Source organism: Erythrolamprus reginae, chromosome 3, assembly GCF_031021105.1.
Source record: "Erythrolamprus reginae isolate rEryReg1 chromosome 3, rEryReg1.hap1, whole genome shotgun sequence".
Taxonomy (NCBI): Eukaryota; Metazoa; Chordata; class Lepidosauria; order Squamata; family Dipsadidae; genus Erythrolamprus; species Erythrolamprus reginae.
The window spans coordinates 45,695,207-45,722,942 of NC_091952.1; the positions used below are offsets into that span (position 1 = coordinate 45,695,207).

The following is a 27,736-nucleotide window of genomic DNA, read 5'->3' on the forward strand; positions in this document are numbered from 1 at the left end:
CACCTGACATGGTATTCCTTTCCGAGCAATTGAGTAATGGTCTGAGACTAAGGGGCTTAGAAGTATTGCCTTTGTCATGGTCAGACCATTTTCTACTACGGCTTGACTTCCTGGCTCCAATCCTTCCCCGCAGGGAGGCGGAACCAATGAAGATGTTCCGCCCCAGACGCCTGATGGACCCAGAGGGCTTTCAGACGGCGCTTGGGGTTATTCCAGAGGCACTCGTCCACAGTTCGGCGGAGTCTCTCGCGGAGGCCTGGAACACGGCTGCAGCGGGGGCTCTTGACCGGATTGCGCCTTTGCGACCTCTCCGAGGCATTAGACCCCGTAGAGCCCCATGGTTCAACAAGGAGCTCCGGGAGTTGAAGCGCCAAAAGAGACGTCTAGAGAAGCGATGGAGGAAGAGTAGGTCTGAATCCGATCGAACACTTGTAAGAGCTTTTATTAAGACTTACAAAGTGGTGCTCAAGGCGGCAAGATGCGCGTACCATGCCGCCTTGATTGCATCAGCGGAATCCCGCCCGGCCGCTCTGTTTAGGGTGACCCGCTCCCTTCTTAATCAGGGGGGAGTTGGGGAGCCCTTGCAGAGTAGTGCCGAGGATTTTAACACGTTTTTCGCTGATAAAGTCGCTCGGATTCGGGCCGACCTCGACTCCAATTGTACAACAGAGTCGACTGACAACGAGTCAGTCGAGGTGACTGGGGCACGTATTTGTCCACCTGTCTGGGAAGAGTTTGATCTGGTGACACCTGATGAAGTGGACAAGGCCATTGGAGCTGTGAGTTCCGCCACCTGTTTACTGGATCCGTGTCCCTCCTGGTTGGTTTCGGCCAGCAGGGAGGTGACACGGAGCTGGGCCCAGGAGATTACCAACGCTTCCTTGGGGAGGGGAGTTTTTCCATCACTCTATAAAGAAGCGCTTGTGCGCCCCCTCCTCAAGAAGCCCTCCCTGGACCCAGCTGTCCTTAATAACTATCGTCCAGTCTCCAACCTTCCCTTTATGGGGAAGGTTGTTGAGAAGGTGGTGGCACTCCAGCTCCAGCGGTCCTTGGAAGAAGCCGATTATCTAGGTCCCCGGCAGTCGGGTTTCAGGCCCGGTTACAGCATGGAAACCGCTTTGGTCGCGTTGATGGATGATCTCTGGCGGGCCCGGGACAGGGGTTTATCCTCTGTCCTGGTGCTCCTTGACCTCTCAGCGGCTTTCTATACCATCGACCATGGTATCCTTCTGCACCGGCTGGAGGGGCTGGGGGTGGGAGGCACTGTTCTGCAGTGGTTCTCCTCCTACCTCTCTGGCCGGTCGCAGTCGGTGTTAGTGGGGGGTCAGAGGTCGACTCCTAGGTCTCTCCCTTGTGGGGTGCCTCAGGGGTCGGTCCTCTCCCCCCTGCTATTTAACATCTACATGAAACCGCTGGGCGAGATCATCCAAGGACATGGGGTGAGGTAACATCAATATGCGGATGATACCCAGCTTTACATCTCCACCCCATGCCCAGTCAACGAAGCGGTGGAAGTGATGTGCCGGTGCCTGGAGGCTTTTGGGGCCTGGATGGGTGTCAACAGACTCAGGCTCAACCCGGATAAGACGGAGTGGCTGTGGGTTTTGCCTCCCAAGGACAACTCCATCTGTCCGTCCATTACCCTGGGGGGGGAATCATTGACCCCCTCAGAGAGGGTCCGCAACTTGGGCGTCCTCCTCGATCCACAGCTCACATTAGAACAACATCTTTCAGCTGTGGCGAGGGGGGCGTTTGCCCAGGTTCGCCTGGTGCACCAGTTGCGGCCCTATCTGGACCGGGACTCATTGCTCACAGTCACTCATGCCCTCATCACCTCGAGGTTCGACCACTGTAATGCTCTCTACATGGGGCTACCTTTGAAAAGTGTTCGGAAACTTCAGATCGTGCAAAATGCAGCTGCGAGAGCAGTCATGGGCCTACCTAGGTATGCCCATGTTTCACCATCACTCCGCAGTCTGCATTGGCTGCCGATCAATTTCCGGTCATGGCATCGGACCAGAATATCTCCGAGACCGCCTCCTGCCGCACGAATCCCAGCGACCGATTAGGTCCCACAGAGTTGGCCTTCTCCGGGTCCCGTCAACTAAACAATGTCGGTTGGCGGGCCCCAGGGGAAGAGCCTTCTCTGTGGCGGCACCGGCCGTCTGGAACCAACTCCCCCCGGAGATTAGAACTGCCCCTACTCTTCCTGCCTTCCGTAAACTCCTTAAAACCCACCTTTGCCGTCAGGCATGGGGGAACTGAAACATCTCCCCCTGGGCACGTTTAATTTATGCATGGTATGTCTGTGTGTGTGTCTGTTAGCATATGGGGTTTTTTAAATATTTAAATATTTTAAATTTGTCTGATTGCTTATGATTTGTTTCTACATGTTGTGAGCCGCCCCGAGTCTTCGGAGAGGGGCGGCATACAAATCTAAGTAATAAATAAAATAAATAAATCATCATACTTACATAAAGCTTAAAAAACCCAAATTTTTTTGATATTTTAAAAAAAATGCAAACTTTTAAAATAACCTGAATTTCAACATCAAATGCTTGATGGTATGCATACTGCCTACTATTGGACATGGTAAGGAGTTGTAACTGGGATGCCAAATCAAAACTGGAGGAGACCATTTTTTTATGATCCAGCAGCCAGAGGAGAAGAAAGCAAAGGAGACATTCTTCTGGCCAGAAGTTCCCATTCATTTGTAGCTACTTAGCAATTTCCAAAACTGACACGGTTGATTTGGTGACTGGAATAGTGCACTCCTGATGCTGGGAGGTAATGCTTTTATCTATTACAAAATCTTTCCCAGCTATCTCCTCCAAAATACCTTGTATGTTTCCTCCCCTGCAATATGACATCATGCTAATTCATGATGTGAATCATGATGTGAAATTCATAATGTAGGCAGAATAGGACAACTCACCGCAGCCAACTTGCCATGGGATAGCTTGCTTCAAGGACAGTTCAACGATTTACTTATTTAAAAATAATTTTAAAAATAATTTTAATTTTTGTCATTCATTTTGTCCCTCCTTTGGCATCCTTTCTTTAATGATTATATTCCACTATTTTTCAATATTACTGTAACTCTTGTTCTGCAGCAAGTTGTCTTGTGGTAAGTAGGCCATGGTGTGTTGTGCCGCAACAAAGTGGCTGCATAGGTTGACTATGGTGAATTGACTGTGGCAAGTTGGCTATGCCAAGTTGGCTGTAATGAGTTGGCCATAGTGAGATGTCGTAGACCCTAATTTTTAAGAATAGTAAATTATGATTTGCTATCGGTTTCCTAAATGAAGTAACAAAATTTTCTTTTTTGTCTTCAACAGTAGCTTAACATGATATGCAAATGAAAGTCCTGGTCAATGTGTGTGGTCTCCTAGTTTATTTATTTTATTTTATTTATTATTTATTTAATTGGACTTATATGCCGCCCCTCTCTGTGGACTTATTTGTTTGTGTTCCTTCCATGAAGAAGGAAACTGATGGGTAAAAAATGAAAAAACCAACCAGAATTGCAGACTACAAAGTAACTTGGCAGCTTGCAAGATATTACTTATTTAGACAACATGGGTTAAAACAGCCAGATAAAGTATCCAAGAATAAATTAGGACCACAGATCATGATTAAGGCTAAAAAACATAAAGCACTCTGTAGCTATCTGACCAAACCCAAGTGACACCTTAAAGCTAACTACAATATTTATCTACATTTAAACAACATGCCTTGTATATTGTGCAAATGTGCTCTGATGTATTTTCTGGCTTCTTCAGCAAGCTGTCGTTGAAACAAATTTTTATTTAATCTGGGATTAGCTCATCAATAAACTGTAGAAAGTTCCTTTTGAAAGGACACAAATGTAATTGTGTTTCTATAAGGGAAAACCTTTACTTAAATTTCAGAAATGACCACAGAGCGCAAACATTAAAACTCTAAAAACCACCTTTGTGTGGAAGAAATCACACCTATTATATAGAATATATAAACAACGGTACATCAGTAGCATTTAATGGAATTGTACATAGAGTATCAAACCATGTACTGCTTGACTTGCATGTATGAATTCTATGTATTCAACTTCAACAGTACAAGGTACTTTTAACTTTAAATCAATGTGCGCTCTTTGAAAATGGACTTCGTGATGTTCAATGAATCAAGGAGTCGACAAAAGCATTAACAGGTTATTTATTAAGAATTAAAATGCAGTGGGGGGAAACGAACTATTTTACTGCTATTTTAAAAGCATTAAAATAGCAGTAAATGGGCACCACTGGTTTAAAAGAAAATAAAAAGCACATATACATTAGACATCATAATGTAATCAAAACAATATATAAGGAAATAGAACAGTGGTTTTCAACCTGGGGGTCGGGACCTCTTTGGAGGTCGACGACAGTTTCAAAGAGGTCACCTGAGACAAATTTCCCTTGGTGTTAGAAACTAAAACGTCTATTTTGGTGCCTTGGAATATATATTTACAATCCGACCAATCAGGTGTTTGCGGTAGGGGTGTCACTCTGCTTAAAGCTCTGTTTGGAGAATTGGCGCTAGACTTATTGCTGGGGGTCACCACAACACAAGGAAATGTATTAAGGGAGGTTGAGAACTACTGATAAAACATACACATATGAATTTAAGAGTCTAGCCTAAAATAAAAAGGGGAAATCAAAGAAATAAGTCCACTTATCAGTGTTGAAACAAGGGATTTTATCCTTGGCCATGCTTGATCATTTTAATTAGGACTGGGAGATGCTTAGATGTAAAAATGAAAGAAAAAATAGATAAAGAGCACAAGAAGAGAGTATTCCCTATTAATTCAACAAGCATCTCAAAACTTTAGAAAAATAAGAAAATAGATTCAGTTTATCCAGAACATTTTGAGAGATTTTGAACAGTATCAGGAAGAAGAGCCGGGGTGGCGCAGCAGGTAGAGTGCTGTACTGCAGGCCACTGAAGCTGACTTGTAGATCTGAAGGTCAGCGGTTCAAATCTCATCACCGGCTCAAGGTTGACTCAGCCTTCCATCCTTCCGAGGTGGGTAAAATGAGGACCCGGATTGTGGGGGCAATAGGCTGGCTGTGTTAAAAACTGCTATTGCTAACATGTTGTAAGCCGCCCTGAGTCTAAAGAGAAGGGTGGCATAAAAATTGAATAAATAAAGAAAATGAAGAAATAAAGAAAAGGAAAATAAAACAGGAAGAGGGATAATTGTGGAAAGTTAACACTCTCAGGGGAGAAAAATATTTATGGCTTAGGGACTTTCTATACCAAGTCAAATTTAATATACTATGGTAGTGGTCTTCAAATGTGCCAAGCTTAAGACTTGTGGACATCAAACACCCCCCCCTCCAAGAATTTTCCAGCCAGCTATTCTATGCTGGCTGGAGAATTCTGGGAGATGAAGTCCACAAGTCTTAAAGTTGCCAGGTTTGGGGACCCCTGTACTATGTCATGACTCAGCAGTATATGGACCATATCATGGTCCATAAATGTCAATGATTTTAGCATGCTTTCTTCCCAAAAGGGACAGACAGCAATAACTGAATGAGTGACACTTTCTGATAGCAGGTTTCAGCCTTCCATATCAAGAGAAAAGGTGAAATGAACTTGCTTTGGCAAACGTCCAGGTGTACACTGATGTTATCTAATCAACAAATGAAACATCTGCAGGCAAATGATCAGACTCAAGAAGCAATGAGGATTCCACAATTCAGCTCTGAGTTACATATATTTATTCTGTTCTGTTGGAACTTCCATGTTTTCAAAAAAAGTGGAAGTAGGAGTCTGATCACACACACTCAGCAACATGTTTCCATGCTACAGAGGCTGGTCCAAGAAATAAAAGGCTGAAAAAGGATTTTAATAAGCAGTTATAATATGCAAATCTTATCCAGAAATGTAAGGGTGGATGCTAAATAAAGTAGTTTCCAGACATACATCTTTATTACCTAATCAAGCTACAAAGAGTTCAGCCATCCTGTTTTTGCAAGTTAGTGTTCTTCTGCATGGTTGCTTCAGCTCTTTATCTTAAAAAAGATTTAGCCACTTAAATATATTGTTGCTAGCTATACTTGATCACTTGCGATTCAGAAATGTTAGTAAGCAAACGTCATCCATCTTAATAAAAGTGTTAGCATGCCTGCACACAGTTTAGGAAGATAAAATATAAGGAAGTAGAATGGGATAAATGAGTTCTTTTTAAGAAAAGCTGCCCTGTGCTGGTCACTTCTGAGCTTTTTCAAATAAACTACCACTGTTAGTGAAGTACTGGAAAAACCAATGAGTGAAAGAAATGCAATGAGTAAGTACAGAAAGCTAGAGCTGTATTTAAAAATGTGCTATGTTTTTTCCTCCAGATGCAAATTCTGAACAGAGCTGCTTGCAACATCCTAGAACTGACAAGTTACAAGGGTCACTTTATTCTGCCAGTTAAAACTCTGTCTGGCCTCTAGCAAAATTGGATTACAGACCGCTTGAGACCCTCAGAACATTTCACATGTCTATCAAGAAGACCCCAGATGTGAAGCTCAAAGGAAAAGGGAATCCAGAAATGACAAAGGGTATTAAGAAAAAACAAGCCAGCTTATTTGCTGGGAGTATATAATCACACAAATATGAAGTAAAGGCCTTACAACTTGCAAGGAAGAAATGCCCATCTATCAATATGTGTGTGTGTGTGTGTGTGTGTGTGTGTCTGTCTCTCTCTGTGTGTGTATTAAGGATTGTCTTAAAAATGAGAGTTCCAGGTATAGTTATAAATACCTATTTTAAACTCTGACGAAGTCTGTAGGGACAAAGCTTAGTAGTTTTTTTAGTAGTTTTAAATAAATTTTTAAATATTCTGGAGATTGTGATGGCTAATTGCTTCTTTATTATTATCATGTTATATATATATATTATACACAGACACAGACACAGACACAGACACACATATTGATAGTTAATACTTTCAATAAGAAGAGGTCCAATATACATTCCAATAGCTCTAAAAGAAATAGTAATGCCTCCTGATTAGAAAAGCTGCTGCTCTAATCTCTTGAAATGATGCTATTTATTACAGGTTTTCATTTGCTGGAATTAATTAAAGGCACATGTTGGAGAAGCTATTAGTTATAAGACTGAAAGACCCATGGCAAGTGATGAATCTTACTGAAAACATATCCCTGGTCTTTCACTAAAGAAACACACTTCCTCTCAAATGTCAATATGTCAAGTGTAGGTAATTGAGCATAGCCTCTATTGGCTAACACCTTCATTTACTACTTTTGTTCTTGTATCAGACAAGATGATTTCTGACCCCTGCTAGCCAGCCCCCCCCCCCCCAAAAAAAACCCCTCTTTTCAAAGGCTTGGCAATTGTGCTTGAGAGGTAAACTGAAACTCACCTGCCATGGAAACAGAGCTGTAGCAGGTCATTCAGACCTAGCCTTGGCTAATGGAAGCCTTGCTCCAAATCTCAAACACAACGCCTAATAAAAGGACTAAAATCACACAACAGCCTCCCTGGGAAGAACTAGTTTTCAGTTCCTCATTTTCAAAACTTTTTTTTTTTTTGCAGTGTTTGGGATTTTAGTAAGGAATAGATTTTTTTTCTTTGACAACTGAAATTAACATTAAATGAAATCTGAAAGCTGTTTTCCACTGCACAGTCAAAAACTGATAGAAGGGGGGAAACGGAGGTCACATAAAAGAGAAACAAGAAGAAATAGACAGAGAAAATGTATAGCAATCATTCCGATTCACTTCTAAAGATAGAAGCTATAATACCATTACGGTTATCTTTACAAAACCAATAAGAAGAAATTCAGCAAATAAATAAATGGAAAAATAATTAAATTAACATATGTGTATTAAAAAGACCAGATGTCACTCCTATTTTTATTAGCACCGGCATGTCTATGCCATCTTCACAAAAATGTTTGACTTATATGTTTTATACAGTAGGGAAATCTGCATTCAAATAGTGTATAACCTAACTAGAGGAAAACCTGTATTTTCTAATTTTTAGTACAAACTCCTAAATGGCATTTCATTCATCTGAAAAGGTTCATTCTAGGCCCAGCTGACTACTTATCCAGAAGCTGGGGAATCAGCAGCTGCAGAAAAATCGCCCCTGCAACAATAAACAGATTTTGAAGTGAGAACCTCAAGGCTCTAAGCTTTCAGATGCAATGTTTCCCAACCTTGGCAGCTTGAAGATATTTGGACTTCAACTCCCAGAATTCCCCAGCCAGCGAATGCGAGATGGGGAATTCTGGGAGTTGAAGTCCAGATATCTTCAAGTTGCCAAGGTTGGGAACCACTGACATAGAGCACAAAAAAGCTCCATACATATCCTACTACGTTATTAATCATGCTTCATTTCTACATATCATTATCTTATAAAGCCCAGGTCAATTATAGCTCTAATCTGTACCATCACCTTAGAAAAGAGGCATACAAAACATTTAGCAGATCTTAATTGGGTCCTATGGTACTTTTCTGTGACTTCAGAGCAGTAGGGGAAACGGCTGTCTATAAACTGAGGAGACAGGATATATTCATAATTATACCTTCTCAGCTACAAGGAAATTACCTGAATGCAGTTTAAAAATATAAATGAAATAAGTCATCAATAAGTCTTTCACCAGCATTCACTTTCTCCACAAAATCAATAGGGACAAATACTATGTTTCCCTGAAAATAAGTCCCTGAACTTATATTTTTTTGAACCTTGAAATAAACCCTTGGCCTCATTGCCACGGATAAAATAGCGTGATTGGGCTTATTATGCTATTATCAGGGTATGTCTTATTTTGGGGAAATTTGGTCAATTTGCTCTGAACAATATCATTTTGTTATCATGAGTCCAAGTAAGCTATAAGAAAAAATATGTAATTTAGAGTCACTGTTTACGGTAAGTCCAAATCCATCAGTCATGTGAAAAAAAGCCATTCATTAATTTGTATGTAATTAGTAGCAAGTATGCAAGATATTCCTGGTTCCAGTAGTCAAAGGTTTTGTGCATTCCTATGACCTCTGTATATGTCAAAACCATTTAAATAGGTAGTAGTGTTTTCCTACATGGAAACATTTTTGGGGGCAAAAGCAGTCAGTCATTCAGTCTTCAATGATCAATATACTATTTAGGAAAGGATACAGGATAAAACACAAGATTTTAAAAACACAAAATATTGTAAAATAAAATTTGATAAAAAATAAATAATAACAGTTAAATAAATAACCATGAATATATATTAAGGGAATTAATAGAAACAAACTATACAGGCAATAAAACAAAATCCGGCCTCATTCAAATAAAATGAATCATACTGTCAGCTAACAATAAGTATAGATAAAATAGCTATGTACAAACAGGAATTTACAAAAGGGTTATAAAATGTAACCATGTATCTTTATACAATGAATAATGAAGTTATATGTGCGTCATATTTTCTACCACCCGTTTATCACAAGGACAAATCTGGAAGTTTAGGGAACACTCTCAACTGTTTCATCAAGTAATATTTTTAGCAGTACATTAAAATGTGCTAACTATTACCATTAGATTTGTGATTAGTTATCCGATTTAGAGAATTTATTGGTCTAAAATAAAGATATAGACCACTGGGGAAAATATCTCTGGGAAGAGATAATGTAAATATAAAATCTACCCTAATCATGCTTGCATCACAATGAAGGACTACACTAGGGACATTTTGCACTAAAAATAGTCTTTAAAAATTTAGCTTGTATTCCCTCAGACAGACAGCAGAGTTATAGGGTCCTAGATAGGCCCAAATAAAACACGTAGACCACCCACGAAAGTCGAATTTCCGCAAAGTAGAGATGCGGAAGTAAATACACTATTTTTGGCTATGAACAGTATCACAAGCCTTCCCTTAACACTTTAAACCCCTAAATTACAATTTCCCATTCCCTTAGCAACCATTTATATTATTACTCACCATGTTTATTTATTAAAGTTTATTTAAAAAAATATTTATTAAAGGCGGACGAGAGTTTGGGAAAAATCTGGTATAGGGGAAAAAAACACAAAGTATTTTTTAATTAATATTTTTGAAAAACCGTGGTGTAGACTTTTCGCGAAGTTCGAACCCACGAAAATCGAGGGAACACTGTATATGAAAGTGTGCAGAAAAATAGCAGGTGATCTAAACAGTGGCTCTCCAGAATGATCATAGGGCAGTAGCTGATTTGGGGGCATTTGAACAGTATAATCCTAAAAGACTCCCAAATTAATATTCCCAAATATTTAAACATTTTAATTTGCTCAAGCTAAATAGGTAAACCCCAAGATGTTAATTTCAGAATAATTTATCTCTAATGTTTACATCTTGACAATAGTCAGATTAAGTCAATGGGTGTATCAAGTATCCTCGGAGAGGGGCGGCATACAAATCTTTTTATTATTATTATTATTATTATTATTATTATTATTATTATTATTATTATTATTATCATCATCATCATTATCATCATCATCATCCACACATAAAATATCAAAATGGGTTTATTGGTTAGCTTTACAGCAGTGGTGGGTAACCTTTTTTGGACTCAGTGTCTAAAGCATGTGCGTGAGTGAATGTGTGTGTCTTCTCAGCCGCCAAAATGTAATGCATGTGCCTCATGTGCATGCACCCCACCCATGCATGTGTGCATGCCCCAACACGCACACCACCTCTGTGCATCCATGCGTGCCTCCCGCATGCTCCTGCTCCTTGAATGCACACGCAGTCCCCACACACACCCTGCCCCCCCAACATACGTGTGGCAGAAATCCTAAGACCAGCTGGCTGTCAGGAGCTACATGTACACATGCAGCCGAGCTGAACTGCAGTGATGAATCGCATGGCCAGAGAGAGGGCACTGCATGACACCTCTGGCAGGTGTGCCATAGGTTCACCAACACAGGATTTAGAGAAGTGATGGCAAACCTTTTTTGTTTCACGTGCCAAAAGGGTGTGTGGGGATGTGCTAGCCCATACCTCTTCCCACCCACCCCATGTTCCCCCCCCCCCCGCACATACGCACAGGCCTTTTTGAAGCTGGTACGTGGGAAAAAATGCCCAAATGGGAAAACTGGAAGTTCAGGAAAACACACTTCCGGTTTGCCCATTGTGCTGTATTTTGCACTCCAGAGGGAAGCTTCCCGAAGCCCGAGTGCAAAAAACAGCACAACAGGCAAAGCAGAAGTTCAGAAAACACACTTATGATTTGCACATTGTGCTTTTTTTGCTTCCCTGACCCCTCCAGAGTGTAAAAAACAGCACAATGGCAAACCGCGAATGTGTTTTTCCGAACTTCTGGTTTGTCCATTGGGTGATTATTTTGCCCCCGGGGCTTCATGGAAGCTTCTTTGAAACATCAAGAGGGCGAAACAGCCTTTCCCAAGGCCCAAAACTAGCTGGCCTGCGCATACATGCGTGCCGGAGCTGACACATGGTAAAGTCTTGCGTGCCTTCTGATATGGCTCCATGTGCCACCTGTAGTTGGTGGTTTGCAAGGTTCTTTAACCTAATCGCTACAGAGTTATTATACAAATTATATAATAAAGATGAAGGATGCAATAACCTCTCAGTGAATAGTAATTTCTCTGTTGTAATCTCCCTGGATATGGCAATGAACGTTTAATCCTGAATTTTTGTAAATTTACTCAGCAGCAGGAGCAAGCATCTATCTACAATGAAATTTTAAAAGTTGCATCAATCCTTGATCTAGGAACACATTCAAACGCACAGTTGAAATCAACAAACACAACAAATAATGTGATTCCAACTTTTAGTATATTTGTTTCACCAAATGCAGTAAATGCAGGCTTGAAAGCAGGAGACTATAAATTGTAGACCCACCTTAGCTATTAAAGCTAGCTGGGTGACTTTGAGTCAGTTACTCTCTCTCTCTCTCATCCAAACTTATCTCACAGGGTTGTTGTTGGGAAAATAGGAGGAGGAAGGAGTGTTGGATATGTTCTTCATCCTGAGATGATAGATGGTAGATCAATGGATCGATCGATGGATCAATAGATATAGATGATCAAGATGCAGTTATTTTGTTTATAGAAGACTGCATTAGTCTTTCTAGCTGCTCCATGACACCGCCTGTTCATGTTCATTCCAGTCATCACTCAGTCCCCCTCAATCCATGTCACATAGAGTACTCATCAATCCATGTCACTAAGCAGAACTCTCCAATCCTGTATCTTTTGATTTTTCCTAATCATGCCATTATATTTGTTGCACATGAACATCATAAAATATTATTATCTGATTCGTATTAAACTACTACAATAAATAAATTCTTAGTGACTGCCACGTCTCTAGGGTAAAATTTCACCATATTTTCTGAGACTGAATTATTATTGCATGAAATTCTGGCCATTATAAACATCAATAAATCAGATCGTGTCAATCGTCTCAAAGTCTTAGATACATACATGTTAATATACAATTAGTATATGTATTGATATGCCATTCAGTGCAGAAAGTAAAAGGCCTTAAGAATACATTTACTACTATATAAACCCAATTACTTCCAGATAATACAATATATAATTACCATTCAAAAGAAAAAGGATTACTAAAATGATTAAAGATTTCTATATTGTAGCTAACTGTGAAATACACACAAACACACACACATACAGAGACATATATATATATTTGTTTTCGTAGATTTTCATGGGTATAGGTATCAAGGTCTTGGCACATTTGGGAAACTTACACAGGAAGAAAGCTGGATATGTCAAGACATACACACACACACACACACACAAACAAACACACATTTATATATTCTTTCTCGAAGTCATTGAATCCTAAGCAGAGCACAAAAACTATAAAAGACTAGAATGCATGTGAAAAATATAAAACATTACAAGAAAAGAAACAACATTAATATTAAAGGAATGAAAACATGATATTTGGCAAGACATGTACAGTAATCAGGAATTATCCTAGTATTTATGCGCATTGAGCTGAAATTTAGTAATGAATAATAATGAATTAATTGAATATATACTGCTCAAAAAAATAAAGGGAACACTTAAACAACACAATATAACTCCAAGTAAATCAAACTTCTCTGAAATCAAACTACCCACTTAGGAAGCAACACTGATTGACAATCAATTTCACATGCTGTTGTGCACATTCAACTTCGTACAAAACAAAGTATTCAATGAGAATATTTCATTCATTCAGATCTAGGATGTGTTATTTGAGTGTTCCCTTTATTTTTTGAGCAGTATACTTATGGTCGGTTTAAGATTTGTTTGCTAGCATCATACAAACTAAAAACTGATGATTTACCTTTATTTACATTACATCATTTGAAAGCTAACTTTTTATGAAACAATTTTACAATGATCCTAATCATAATATATTTCCATCAGGAAATTACTTACTATCTGCCTCTGTTGATGACATCAAGCAGCACAAAATTGCTGCTACCACAACAAATGTTGAGATGCTGAAGTTAGGCTTCATATTCCAAAGTGGAGAAAGTAGTCAATACATCCAGTTTCACACATGCAAATGTATTCCTGTAACCAAAGAAGAAACAAATTAATCATACCCCAAAAAAATTCCAAAAAAGCAAGGGGCATTTCCCATTTCAATGAGAAGATGCCTTTTCCATAGAACTTATGTTAACTGTAAATGTTGTCTTATTTACTAGGCTTTGTAGGTCTTTTGTAGGTATTTCATGGTAAGAACTACAGTTCACAGCCACTGGCTTTTGTAATCATTAACAGATATTTTCAGATGACACATTTTCTCATGTACGTAGCAGGAATGGTATCCATGCTACTTCTCAAAGTGAATGGAGATACAGTATTTACAGATAGTTCTGGAGGATGAACAACTGCAATTTTTAAATCAATAGGAACAATGATATGTAAGGAAATGACAGACAATAATACTGAAACCAAAAGCAAATGATGTGCTGTTTAAATGTATTGCTCCCTACTATCATTTGTCCATAGTGAAAAGTATATGGCTATCCAGTTTTCTCCTACATGACAAATAGGTTTGAGAGGATTGAAAATCAATGAAATAATAAAGTGAAGAGTACAATTTCTTACCCATGAGACTGAGCTCTGAAAAGTCATTTTATTTCTCCTATTAATTATTTTAAAGATGAAAAAGGGGTTAATCACAGATCACTAGATATCTTTGTAAAATACGGTTCTTGTAGGTACCGCCAATTAACTATCTACTAGCAATATCTATCTTCAGATAATAATCACCAAACTTTGCACAGATGACAATCGAATCTTCAGCAGTAACTATTCAGTACATCTGAAATATACTTCCATATTTTATGACATGCTCAGAAAATAAATTCAGTTTTGATCTTCAGCCAAATAGATTTATGATTTTCTTTCAGCATCAAGATGGCTATAACATCTACTAAAAAACAACTAATGAACTGCATGTTACCTAAATGTCATTTCCTAGTTCTGCTCTCTCAAACACCATTTATTGCTTTCTATGTAAGCTCTAGGAATACATCTTTTATTCAATTTAATTTAGAGATCTATCAACTACATCTTTAATAGCAGATTAAAGTTTACTCTCCACAAATTAGTCAGTGGAGCTAAGATCGAAGACTATCATGCACGCCTCACAAATATTCTGGCACTTTCTTCCTTGTGCTAAATTTAATTTAATATAACTTTTAACGGATCCTGCCTTAATCAAGCGAAGTTTTTTTAACACATGGTAAATTCTGAACATTAGACCAACTATATATTTTTCCTCCACTGTTGGCTAAAAAAGTTCCATTGTTAACAGAGTTTTTAAATTAAAACTGCATTTCCAAAGGTAGAATGGATCTCTTGCCATTTAGCATTAACAATATCGGCAATCTTAAACACTCAAAGAACCATTTGGACCTGTTTTCTACAGAAAAGAAAATACTGGGAGCCAACTTGAGGTCATTCACTCCCACCCAGTCACATGACCCCCATCAGGAAAGACTTAATGAACTCAATCTGTATAGTCCGGAGGACAGAAGGAAAAGGGGGGATATGATCGAAATATTTAAATATGTTAAAGGGTTAAATAAGGTTCAGGAGGGAAGTGTTTTTAATAGGAAAGTGAACACTAGAACAAGGGGACACAATCTGAGGTTAGTTGGGGGAAAGATCAAAAGCAACATGAGAAAATATTATTTTACTGAAGGAGTAGTAGATCCTTGGAACAAACTTCCAGCAGACGTGGTAGATAAATCCACAGTAACTGAATTTAAACATGCCTGGGATAAACATATATCCATCCTAAGATAAAATACATAAAATAGTATAAGGGCAGACTAGATGGACCATGAGGTCTTTTTCTGCCGTCAGTCTTCTATGTTTCTATGTTTCTATCCCTGCCCATCCCTGCCTCACCCCTCCCCTCCCAGCCACCTCTTGTCACACCTGACCTCAACCCACGCTTCAAAGGCCTCAATGTTTCTATAGTTCTGTTAAAAAATCTCTGTCTCGCTCTCTCTGTCCCTGTCTAATTCTGCTTCTCTGCTACCTCATCTCTAACTGGATCTCATTGCCCGAAAGCAGGAAACGTCAGGTGGCTACTTTATTAATATGCATTTTTATGTTTTACATCTATAATTTTAATACAATTTTCTCTCGTTGTGTACCAACTAGCTACCTTTGGTGAGCTGAGTGGCTATTTAGATTTGATAAATAAATACTTTCTAAAATATAAGGCTAAGTCTGGGAGTAAATTGCTTTCCACAGCCAGTCTCATCAGGATCTAAGGCAAAAATATTCAGAAGGATCGAAAAGCCAATGTAGATTCTATAAAAGCCACCCCGAGTCTACAGAGAGGGGCGGCATACAAATCCAATAGATGATAGATAGATAGATAGATAGATAGATAGATAGATAGATAGATAGATAGATAGATAGATAGATAGATAGATAGATATGCAGGACTAACTATTCATATAAAATCTGGGCAAGATTGCATCATCTTACAAGATAGTCAAATACCTGGGAAGGGAGTAGAAATAAATTCTCCAACAACAAAGCCCATTGAAAAAAACTGATCTTGAGTGAGGCATAGAGCAATTTGTGAAAATGATAAACTGTGCCTCATTTCTTGCTGGGTCTCGCGAGTGCGTCCAGTCCTTGCTGGTGCTGGATGTGCCTTGGTCCCTCGGGGAGATGCATGACTTGCTCTCTGCCCCAAGACACTGGCTCAACCCACATGGCCGATGCCGCTGCTGTTGCCAGGGGCAAATGGGGCAGGGTCACATCATGGGTCCACATCATAATCGGCTCCAAGAGGAGGAAGGGACCTTCTTCTCCGCCATTGTGAAGCACACTAAATTTCACTGGGCTGTGCAAATCGCTTGCAAAAGCAGCGGGCAGACCATGGAGGTGGTAACAGCTCTGAGCCTGAAGTGACTTACAACTTGGAGCCTGAAGTGGGAGGAGGCAAGGGTTGACTTGGGCGCAAATGTACCATGACAAAGGTGGAATGCTGTCGCCACACAAAGGCAAGTACAGGAGTGCTTCGCTCTCTGCTCTGGAATATGGAGTGAATTTCCATCCCCCGCTATCACCCTTATCTTCTCAGTCCAGGTGAGGAGTGACTGGGAGGGGAGGGGCCAGCCAGTAATGGGATCAGGAGCCATAGCAGAGGGCTGAAAGAGAGTTGGGCTTCCAACTCCTGGACCAGATAGATAGCTGGTTAAAGCAATCTATTAAGTAATATATCTTCTAAAAGCACAGTATGATAGATTCTAATGTTTTCATTCTGTTTTCAATTCTTCTGGATTACCAATTATGCAAAATATATAAAAATAAAAAATACAGTATAATCAGAATTAATTATCCTAATGTATTAAAGGAGTTTAAAAAGTATTTTCATAACAAACAAACAAATATGCACAAGTTTGTTTGAAATTCTACCAACTTTTTGCTAAAGAAAAAGAAATAATTTGACAGATTGGAGAACTTTGAAATCTTACTATTATTATTATTATTATTATTATTATTATTATCATCATCATCATCATCATTATTAGATTTGTATGCCGCCCCTCTCCGAAGACTCGGAGCGGCTTTTAAAAACATCACAAAGATGAAAATGGAAAAAAAAATGTAGAAATTATTTGTTTATTCAAACAAAGAAGAAGAAATAGAATTTACTATTTACATCTTGAATTACATAAATGTGACAGCATGTATTATTATTATTATTATTATTATTATTATTATTATTATTATTATTATTATTAATTGGATTTATATCCCACTCCTCTCCGAGGACCCAAGATGGCTTAAAACATATAAAAATACTACAAAACACTACAGATATCCTAAATCCAATTAATTTAAACTAGCTAGTCTAAAACCCAGATTCATTAAAAATCAATCATTCCCATTCAAACAAGCACACATATATTTCATTCATCGGCCAGGGGGATAGAATCTAATGGCCCCAGGTCTGACGCCACAAATGAGTCTTCAAAGTCTTACGGAAGGCAAGGAGGGTGAGGGTAGTGCGAATCTCTGGGGAGAACTGATTCCAGAGGGCCAGAGCCCCCACAGAGAAAGCTCTTCCTCTAGGCCCACCAGACAAAATTGTCTAGTTGACAGGACAGGACCAACTCTGTGGAACCTGATTGGTTACTGGGGCTCATGTGGCAGGAGGTGGTCCTGTTGAATGAATTATTGAGTGAATAGATAAATTAGATAGATAAATAAATGGGTGTGTTTGCTTAATAATCAACCTTATGAGAATCTGTAAAGACAGCCTTCCATAATTTATTACCAATTTCTGCACCGGCTTGACACTAGTGTCATTCAATTTTACTATAAAATAATAATCCATCCAATTTGAGGATGATAAAAATTACCATATTTTTTGGAGTGTAAGACGTACCTTTCCCCTCCTAAAAACGGCTGAAAATTTGGGTGCGTCTTATACACTGAATGTAGCTTTTCCGAAACTTTCTTTTCAAGCCCTAACAAGGTGCTAACAATCTTCCCAACTCTTCCTGGTTTGTTTTCATTGCTATTCCCTTCAAAAAAAAGTTTATTTCCAATCCTAACACAAGGACGCTAACCAGATGAATACCTGGTAGGTAGATTCCCCCCTCCCTATTTTCCTCCCCCAAAAGTAAGGTGCGTCTTATACTCCAAAAATGCGGTATATTTCAAGACTATGAGAAATAACAGATTGAAAATTGTGTCTAATATGAAGACTTTAAATAGGCTACCCAATTGAGCAACTTGTAGAAAAGCTAAATGTAATATCAGAAAAAAGTGGAAGAAACTGGGTATTTGCACAAAGGTTAAAATACATAGCTCTTATGTTGTACATACTGATGGATAGGATAGTTCAGCATTGCAATGTGTGAAGAAAGAAAGCATAAGGGTTATTTTAGATGGCAAAATCAGAGAAAGATAGAGAATTATTGTGGCAGTAGTAACACAGCAGTGTCAACTACTTAAATCACTGCAAAATTTATTAGCTATATTAAAGCTGCATTTGATACACAAATCAGGCCTGGGTATCTTTGAAGATACTACCTATATATTGTATTGTGCTGTGTTGCATTATTATGTATTACATTACATAACATTATGTCCATTCCATTATTACTAGAGTGTTTATCTCAAATACACATTATTAATATTTTCTTTCTTTTTCTTGTTTTATTTGGAAACGTATAGCATAATAAAAAATAGAATAATTAATTTCCAAAATAATTGATAGAATCAAAATTGCAAATCTTAGGAATTAGTCCAGAACTTTACACAAGACACTCTCAATGAACTTAACACATATTCACTGGCCACATAAGTTGCTGGAAAACCAATACAACAGCAACGTCTTAAATGGGAATACAGCAATCCTGGCATGATGTTATTAGAGACCAGGAACATTGATATGAACATTAAATATAGACCCTTTCTTAAGAGTTTGTCAAAAAGCAATTCCAAGTAAGTCTCTAAGCTATGTGTGTAGATATTCTACTCAACAACTTAGGAGAGAAGATATAATTTATATATCTGTGAAGTTCATAAAATACATCACAAATAACAGAGAGATATTATTGTAAGAAAGATATGGTATCTGTGATACCGAGGCTCTCTTCAAGACTATTTATTTAAAACTCTGTGCCTTTTTAAAAATACTTTTGTTCATCAGGTATACTTGTCCATTAGAAAGAATTAGATTTTTAAACAACTGAAACCTTGAACTAAAAAGTATGCTTCTCTTTGTGCATCCAATTCTTCTCATCATAAACAATGCACAATGGATATATGCACATACAAAACCCAGAGGTTTCTCTTTGTCACCCAACTGTTCTGCATATTAATTAAAATGCACTAAGAGTTTATAGGAGTAATCTGAAATCCCATAAGAGCTTGTTGATTGATTGCTACAAAATCATAGTTCTAGCAGAGAAAAGCTTTGTTATGGAACAATACTTTAAAATGTCATAGAGCTGCCTCTCTCATCTTGACCCTGCATGATGAATAAACAGTTCACATGGAAGCAATGAATGATGCTTCTCATTGTAACTTTATTAGGCTTAATTCCTATTTTTTCTCTTATTCCATGGCAGAATATTTACTTTCCCCTGATATTGATGCACTTAGAATTGTTACACTGATGATAATAATAGTAGCAATACACTATGACATAGAAAGTGCAATCTTTATAGCATGTTTATATTCAGGAACATTTTGGCAACAATAATTCTTTGTTACTGTTTGGTATGCCTTTGATGGGGAAAGGACCTTTCCATATCTTTGAAAATGAGGAAACTGGTCCTACATCAGTCACAGCATATATTCAATTAACATCAATTATAACAATACAGACCAATTTCAGGGAGCAATAAATCAGGCTTTAGAAATAATTAAACCAGATTTTTATTATCTAAGATCTTTTATGTTCACAAGTTTCTATTCCCAACCAAGAAAAACAAGCTGCTGAAAATTGAAGATCACTATTTTTTGCCTTTGTAATGCTGGACGATATTATAAGGCAGAAATTATGGTTTATTAATCACAGTGGACAAATTTGCACTTCACAAAGAATAAAAAGTAAATAAGCCACATTATGGCTTTATTAGTTGGTGCTCTCTCCCTTGTCTCTTGTAAGATACACATATGAATGGATAACATAATTTAGTAAATAAGTGGTTTAGCTATGACAATGCAATTTTTAGTATAACTGCTAATTAATACTTATTCTATCTTCCTGGAGGATGCAAAATCATTTAAGAAATAGTTCAGGAAAAAAAATTAACTGAGAATTAAGGTCTTGACTCATTCATCTTGATAGTTTTCTGATTATTACAAGATATCAGAAAGAAGCAGACTTTCATATAATGACTTATATTTAATTTTTTTACAGTTTTCTGCCATATTTGCATAATCATATACAGTATTTCCAACTCAGAAGAGAGAATGGGCAGCTTGAAAGAACCTCTTTCATAACTATGTTGCTGTTTTCCAGCATGTCTTCAGTTGATTCTAACGAACAGGTAATATAGTAACAATGACAAGCATAAATAACAGTTCATTCATTTTCATTGACCTGCAATTCTTCAGTCTATTATTATTCTTGGTTACTGATTATAAATCTGGTTGAACAAAAGAATTAAATCCTTGGGAGGGAGAAAACTGGGCTACCTGACAGCTATGTGATATACCAGTTTCTCTTGAACCTTATCAGCTATTGCCTCTTTGAAATTATTATTTCATCTGCATCTTTTCTCTATATTGTCATAGAAACAAATAAAGAGCAGTATGAGTCCCAACGGAAAACTGAATCTTTTAAGATAGAAAATCAAGAGAGAACCATAATTATTTTCAACAATGCCAAAGAGATAGTAGTTCCATCCGTTTAAAAGTTGGGAAATGAAATCAACAAAAAATCTCCATAGATTTTAAGAAATAAGTCTTTCTTATTTATATATATAATGAAATTTTAGAAAGAATACACAAGACTCCTAAAGGATGAAACAGGTTCATAATTTCATATTTTCGTTAAAGTTTTTGTATTTAAATAATTAGAATGTTACTATAGAAGACCTGTAACACATGCTCTTGTTTCATCTGTGACATATGGAGATCCAGGACCAACATATTTTGATTCAACTCAATAGTCAAGCTATTACTTATGGCCATTACCTCTCCTTTCCCAGTTTGGGGGCCTGAGCAAAGAGTGGAGGAAAAAGAGGGCAATTTGTCCTTGTACTGGACATGTGCAGCTGACCCATAGAAAAGAAGAATCATACCATTTCAGGAAGATTAGTTTCTTCCTGTTTTCTCTGGTTCTCCTGAGAAGCAAAAGCAGCACAAAACAAATGTACAGTACTAACTATTTCTGCAAAATGTCTGCTTGTAAAAGAAAAATTGGACATTTTTCACTCCTGTACTTTTGGATTCTGCAAGAAATAAAGTAGAAAAATAACTTCTCCTCACCCTTCCTATATTATTAATGGAAGTACTTCTACCACTTGTCACCAACTGTATTGGTCAGATACTTCCCTCTTATCTCATGGAGTTTGTGTGTATGTGTTTGTGTGTGTGTATGTGTGTGTATGTGTGTGTGTAAAATTAATATCCTCTTTCTGATGGGCCTTTTGTAGAAGGCAGCAACAAAAATAAGGATTTTGTCACACTAGGAAGTTTTATAGAATTTTAATTAAGCCATGAGAATAGAATTATAAAAGTAAAAAAAAATAGCAACAAGAATACAGAAAATATACAAAAAGCACATTTTGAAAAACTGTATGCAGATATGTATTTTTCATCCTATAATGTGTATCTTGTCCCCATTCAGTAGATAATAGATGGCTCACATTCTTATAGCAGCATATGTACTGCAAGTGAAATAAAATGTACTTTTAAAAAATCTGTTCCTTTCCCCCCCAAATGATCTGCGCTGAGATGAAAGAGAAACTATCTACAAAACACAAAACCTGAAAAAGCAGGTTACTGAAGGCCCTGCTGCCACAAATTACAAGTGATTTCCTTTATATCTCAATTATAGCTCACAATTTTTATATCTACTTCAGCAAGGGAATTGTTCGCTATTAAAATAGTGATTAGAGATAAACCTGGATTATAAGAGAAGATCAACCTCGACGAGTTATGCACCTTACAAAAGAAAGTAGCCTTTTATAGTGAAGATTTTTGCTGCTGGTAAATGGAAAGACCTCTCATAAGGGGCGCTTTCCATCTGCTCTCCAGGAATGTCAGTGGATTTGCTATTGATGTTATTTCACTTTCTTTCCAGACTGCTTGCTGTCTTTAACTGACCTTGCAAGATATCTAAAGGGAATGCAGAATGTTCAGTCCCTTGAGAAGGCTTTCCGTAAAATAAAATATTTACTGAATCTGCTACCTGAATCCAGTCAGGCATTAATGTGTGAAATATATACCACCAAGTTATTATGATCACATTCAAAACACACACACATACACACTCTTACACACATTATGCATCATTTAGCAAAAAAGCCATAATAATTCTATTGGTTGCCAAAACTTTAATTTTGGAAGGCAAAAGCTTTATGGAAGTAGGGAAAGCCCAACATTCCTCCTAATGCTGCAAGAGACAGCAGCATTAACATTTAGACTTATATACCGCTTCACAGTGCTTTATAGCCCCTTCTAAGCGGTTTACAGAGTGTCAGCATATTGCCCCCAACAATCTGGGTCCTCATTTTACCGACCTTGGAAGGATGGAAGGCTGAGTCAACCTTGAGCCTACTGAGTTTCGATCTGCCAAACTGCTGGTAGCTGGTGATCAGCAGAAGTAGCTTGCAGTACTGCACTCTAACCACTGTGCCACCCAGGCTCTGCAATGTTACATTTCAGCCTGTTTATGACTCGAATTAATCTAAAAAATAATAATCAGCACATCACAAATACACCTTTCAGCAGCAGAAAATAATCAATCCCCCAACATATATACACACGCACACTTCACCCTGTCCAATTTGTGCCTATAGTGCTACCTTAACATATATGTTACTTTGCAGTTCTCAACCTTTAGGATTGGCCTTCTCCGGGTCCCGTCGACTAAACAATGTCGTTTGGCGGGTCCCAGGGGAAGAACCTTCTCTGTGGCAGCCCCGACCCTCTGGAACCAGCTCCCCCCTGAGATTAGAACTGCCCCCACCCTCCTTGCCTTCCGCAAACTCCTTAAAACCCACCTCTGCCATCAGGCATGGGGGAACTGAAATATCTTCCCCAGGCCTATACTGCTAATGTATGGTATGTTGTGTGCATGTTTTTTAAAAAAAGTATGGGTTTTTAGCTTTCTAATTATTGAATTTGTATTATATATTGTTTTCTGTTGCTGTTGTGAGCTGCCCCGAGTCTGCGTAGAGGGGCGGCATACAAATTTAATAAATAAATAAAATAAAATAAATAAATAAATAAATAAATAAACAAACAAACATGAAGCTATTTTCTGCCATTTCAACCATTTCCTCATAGTTTGGAACCAGACTGCTATCTCTAAATGTGGGTTTAGCAACATCTCTTGACAGTGCTTTCAATTCAACCTTCAAATGACACTTTTGTTCATACAATGGGTGCTAAAGGCAATGCTATGCCTAGGTTCAATGTGCTATACAGTGTCCTGGAAAAAATATTTTTTCCAGGAATATGTGTGTGTGTGATGGGGGGGGGGGAGAGGGAGGGAGATAAGAAAATGGAAAAAGATTTTCAGGAAGCTAAGGGAACTAAAAGTCCAATCTTATTGTTTCTTTTAACTCCCCCATCCACAGTTACACTCACCAGATGCAACTATGCATATGTGAAGAGAAATAAAAAAGAAAGAGAAGCTTAATATCGGTGTTTGTTTAGAGCAATATGCACAATCTGGAACAGAAAGTATATTAAGATTACAGAAGGGAAAAGGTAATAATTATCACGAAGCTTCTTCTATTGTCAAACTATTCATTAGATCTCTTTCATTTTAGTCTCTGTGGCTTTTAATAGTGCACGTTAATCAGAAGCTACTATAGGCATATTTTAACAATCTTGCGAATTAACATTTCAAACAGCAAAGCTTTTTTTAACATTTTAATTATTGCTTATTAGCTACAACCAATCAACTTATTACTACTCCCTTGTAATAATTCAGCATAACCTCTGCAATAGTCTTTGTCTTAGAGTGGATTAACTACTACAGTACTTCATTCATTTAAAAAAATGAGTAAGAATTACAAAGTAATAAATCAAAAAGCCATACAAGCTTTCACTAAAGTAACTAAAATAAAGTTTCTAAAATAGCATGTAAGCATTCAATTTCCAACATGGAAAAAATATCTAAACCTAGAAAGTTGATAAATGCCTGTAAATGTATACATGCTTATGAATGCATTTTGTTTTTATAACTTTATTAATTAATGAAGGGAATGTTTTTGTTACTAATCTAGTTGGTATGCCTTATGCTTTTTTCATTTCTCAATAATGGTTTCAAACCTATTTATTTTTTATATCCTTGTGGTACACCAGTCACTTCTAGTGAGATAGGTGCCCATATAAATTTAAAATAAATAATTGTTATGTTTGTAAGGCATAGTGATAAACAGCAGTCTATGGAAAACTGGGGGGCAGATAAAATTTTGAGTGGCTAATTTTAATTCAGTCAGCTAATACAATGCTAAGGAAGTGATATCTATGTACCAAATTATGCAGGCTATTAAAAAAAACCTTAGGAATTTAAGGCAACTACCGTGTTTCCCCGATAGTAAGGCAGTGTCTTACTATCTTTTTACCCCCAAAAGTCCCACTGTGTCTTACTTTGGGGGTATGTCTTACATTGTCCCGGGCACCGGGGCCGGCTCGTCTTCGGGCGCGGGGAGCTGCCGGAAAGGAGGCGGGCGAAGGAGGGCGCCTGACCGCGCCACTCACCTTTCCGCTCGCCTCGGAGCCGATCGGCCTCACTGGCCGCTTGCAGCTGAGCCTCGGCAGGGGAAGAGGCGGTGGCGCCGCGGCGAGCGAAGGCGAGGGGCGCGCAGGGAGCTGCCGGAAAGGAGGCTGGTGAAGGAGGGCGCAGCTCCGGCCGCTCGCCTCGGAGCCAATCGGCCTCGCTGGCCGCTTGCAGCTGAGCCTCGGCAGGGGAAGCGCCCAGCGAGGCCGATCGGCTCTGAGGCGAGCGGCCGGAGCTGCGCCCTCCTTCAACAGCCTCCTTTCCGGCAGCTCCGTGCGCGCCCCTCGCCTTCGCTCGCCGCGGCGCCACGGCCTCTTCCCCTGCCGAGGCTCAGCTGCAAGCGGTCAGCGAGGCCGATCGGCTCCGAGGCGAGCGGAAAGGAGGCGGGCGAAGGAGGGCGCAGCTCCGGCCGCTCGCCTCGGAGCCGATCGGCCTCACTGGCTGCTTGCAGCTGAGCCTCGGCAGGGGAAGAGGCGGTGGCGCCGCGGCGAGCGAAGGCGAGGGGCGCGCAGGGAGCTGCCGGAAAGGAGGCTGGTGAAGGAGGGCGCAGCAATAGTATTTGTCTAGTTTTTTCCCCCTTTAATTCCTTTTATACTACCGTGTTTCCCCGAAAGTAAGACATATGTCTTACTTTCGGGGTATGGCTTATATAAGCCGACCCCCCTGAAATCCCCCATATGTCTTACAATCGGGGGGGTCTTACTATCGGGGAAACACGGTAATTGGTCTCACAATTCACTTAATGCTGAAGGAAACAGAGTCTTCCTTGCAAGTAATTCCACTCAGCAGGAAACAAGTAGCTCAGGTAATTGATTTCATGGAATCTTCCCTGAATTTAGCAGCCCAACACAGAGGAAGGGGTGGCAGAGAAATACTGAATGAATTCGTGGTATTTCATTACTAAATGACTGCTGACAGCTGGGTAGCCCCATTCCTTGCTCATGACATTCTGCCAGAAGGCCCAACAGCATTTTGTAGTAGGGACAACTGGGACATTTTTACTGCATTACTTTATTGCTTTCCCCCAGGAACTCTTAATAGATGAAATAGGTACTGAATACCGTTACTGTATAGTGCTCTGTATATCTGAATGCACCTCTGCAGACAGATATAAGACACAGATTTTGATGCAATATCTGCTGTACTGATAATTAAACTAGAAAATACTTTCTTAAATTACCTGAAGGATTGAGCAGGTTATTCATTTGCAAGTGCTGGTATAAAGTTCACTGGTGCCATGATATATTTTTCATGGATAGATGCATTTTTAGTCAAATGTACACAGTGTGGTAATAATATATAAATCAGAATTAGGTCCAGGATTAGACAATTAATTGTTCTGCAGGATCTACCTCAGCTTGAATGTCATCAGAAAGTTTTTGCTGCTCACATAAGAGGAGAAAAGTGATAAGCAAAGTCTTCCTGTAATTGAGATCGGGTTTAATTAAGTCCATTCTCTGGCCAACTCATTGGTGCTATGTAACAACTGTTGTGGTTCAGCCTGAGGCTGCTCAGGGACCGGCTGTGTCTCTGCTGGCTCCATGCCCGGAGGAGGATGACAGCGAAGAGGAGGGGGCTGAACAGTCGGACGGGGGAGAGGAAAGTCAGGAATGGGACGAAGGAGAACAGCATGAGAGCCCCAGGGGAGGCTCTCCCCAGCCAGTAGCTTGGAGTCATTAGGTGATGACGCACAAGCAGTCATTGACATGCGACAGAGACGGTCAGATCAAAGAAAGAAGCAATTAAAGAAGTATTATCAGCACTGAATTGGGAACAGCTGGGCTTGGGTGTGGTCCTCCTTAGCAGGGTTTAAAAGGCAGGCAAGCCCTTGAAGCCATGTGGAGTGTTATCAATTGGAGTTACGGTGTCCTGCTTTGTTCTCAGCGTCTCTGTTCCTGGCTTGTGGCCCAGCAGTTTGGAAGACCCGTGGGAGGGGTAGGTCTGCTATCTACAGCCTCGTCTTGGCAGCAAGAATCCTGTATTGCTGCATGGACTTTTGCTTTCGTGGATATCTTTGAAGATACAGCATTTTCATGTTTGTAAGGACATTTTCTGTTACCTGTGTTTTTCTTGAATTTTATAAACTGTCTTTGCCTTTTACCGGTGTGTCTGGCTTCTATTTTTGGGTTGGTATTGGCTTCCGGAGTGACCCAGACAGAACAACAACTTGATATTTTATAGAGGTTTAAAGTTGAATAAAATATTACATGCCAAAAGTACAAATACTTTGCTTATAAAATGCACTGGGTGAATGGCTAGGCATCAGTTTCAAAGCAGTCTTACAAAAATTAAACGGTTTTTAAAACTACAATAAATACTTGTACTATGTGTTCATCACTCTTTAGATATTACAGTATATTTTTCTATTTTTCCACTCCACATAAGAATATAAAATGTTACAAGTGTGAAATAAAATAGATAGATAGAAAACCCTCTTCTGGAGAAATTACTCTATCTTTTGACAGGAAGTCTTTAAAGAAAACAATATTGCAACAGAATGGCTGAGCCCACTGAGTAGAAGGCTGGAGTTTTCAAACTGCCTCCCACAAAATCTCTCTGGATTTTCACATCTTCATGTTATTTGCTTCTTTGCATTAGTAGCTTAATAGTCCCTTCTGCTACCATTTATCTGCCAGAGAAAACTCATTTGTCATTGTCCTCCTATCACTGGTGTGTGTGTGTGTGTGTATAAATATGATTTACCCAAGGCTACTTCTTGACCATGTAGGACATAAGGGCATCACTAAAGGTTTTAGTACTTATTTTCCTTCTTGGGAGATAAATTAATTCCAACAT

General features: G+C 38.9%; 1 protein-coding gene and 1 long non-coding RNA gene across 7 annotated transcripts in view; one reads left to right on the plus strand and one right to left on the minus strand.

Moving 5' to 3' along the window:
- Positions 1–7,817, plus strand: part of LOC139165639 (uncharacterized) — a 52,419-nt gene extending 44,602 nt beyond the window's left edge. Inside the window, exon 4 of the long non-coding RNA XR_011558780.1 lies at positions 6,366–7,817. This is a non-coding gene — a long non-coding RNA (uncharacterized lncRNA). The remainder of the gene's footprint in view (positions 1–6,365) is intronic.
- PTPRF (protein tyrosine phosphatase receptor type F) overlaps positions 1–27,736 on the minus strand; it is a 630,248-nt gene that overhangs the window by 379,193 nt on the left and 223,319 nt on the right. For all 6 annotated transcript variants that reach the window (XM_070745049.1, XM_070745054.1, XM_070745053.1 and 3 more), the window contains one exon: positions 13,414–13,551. In XM_070745049.1, the coding sequence (XP_070601150.1) occupies positions 13,414–13,495 (82 nt within the window). In that variant the 5' untranslated portion in view covers positions 13,496–13,551. The remainder of the gene's footprint in view (positions 1–13,413; positions 13,552–27,736) is intronic.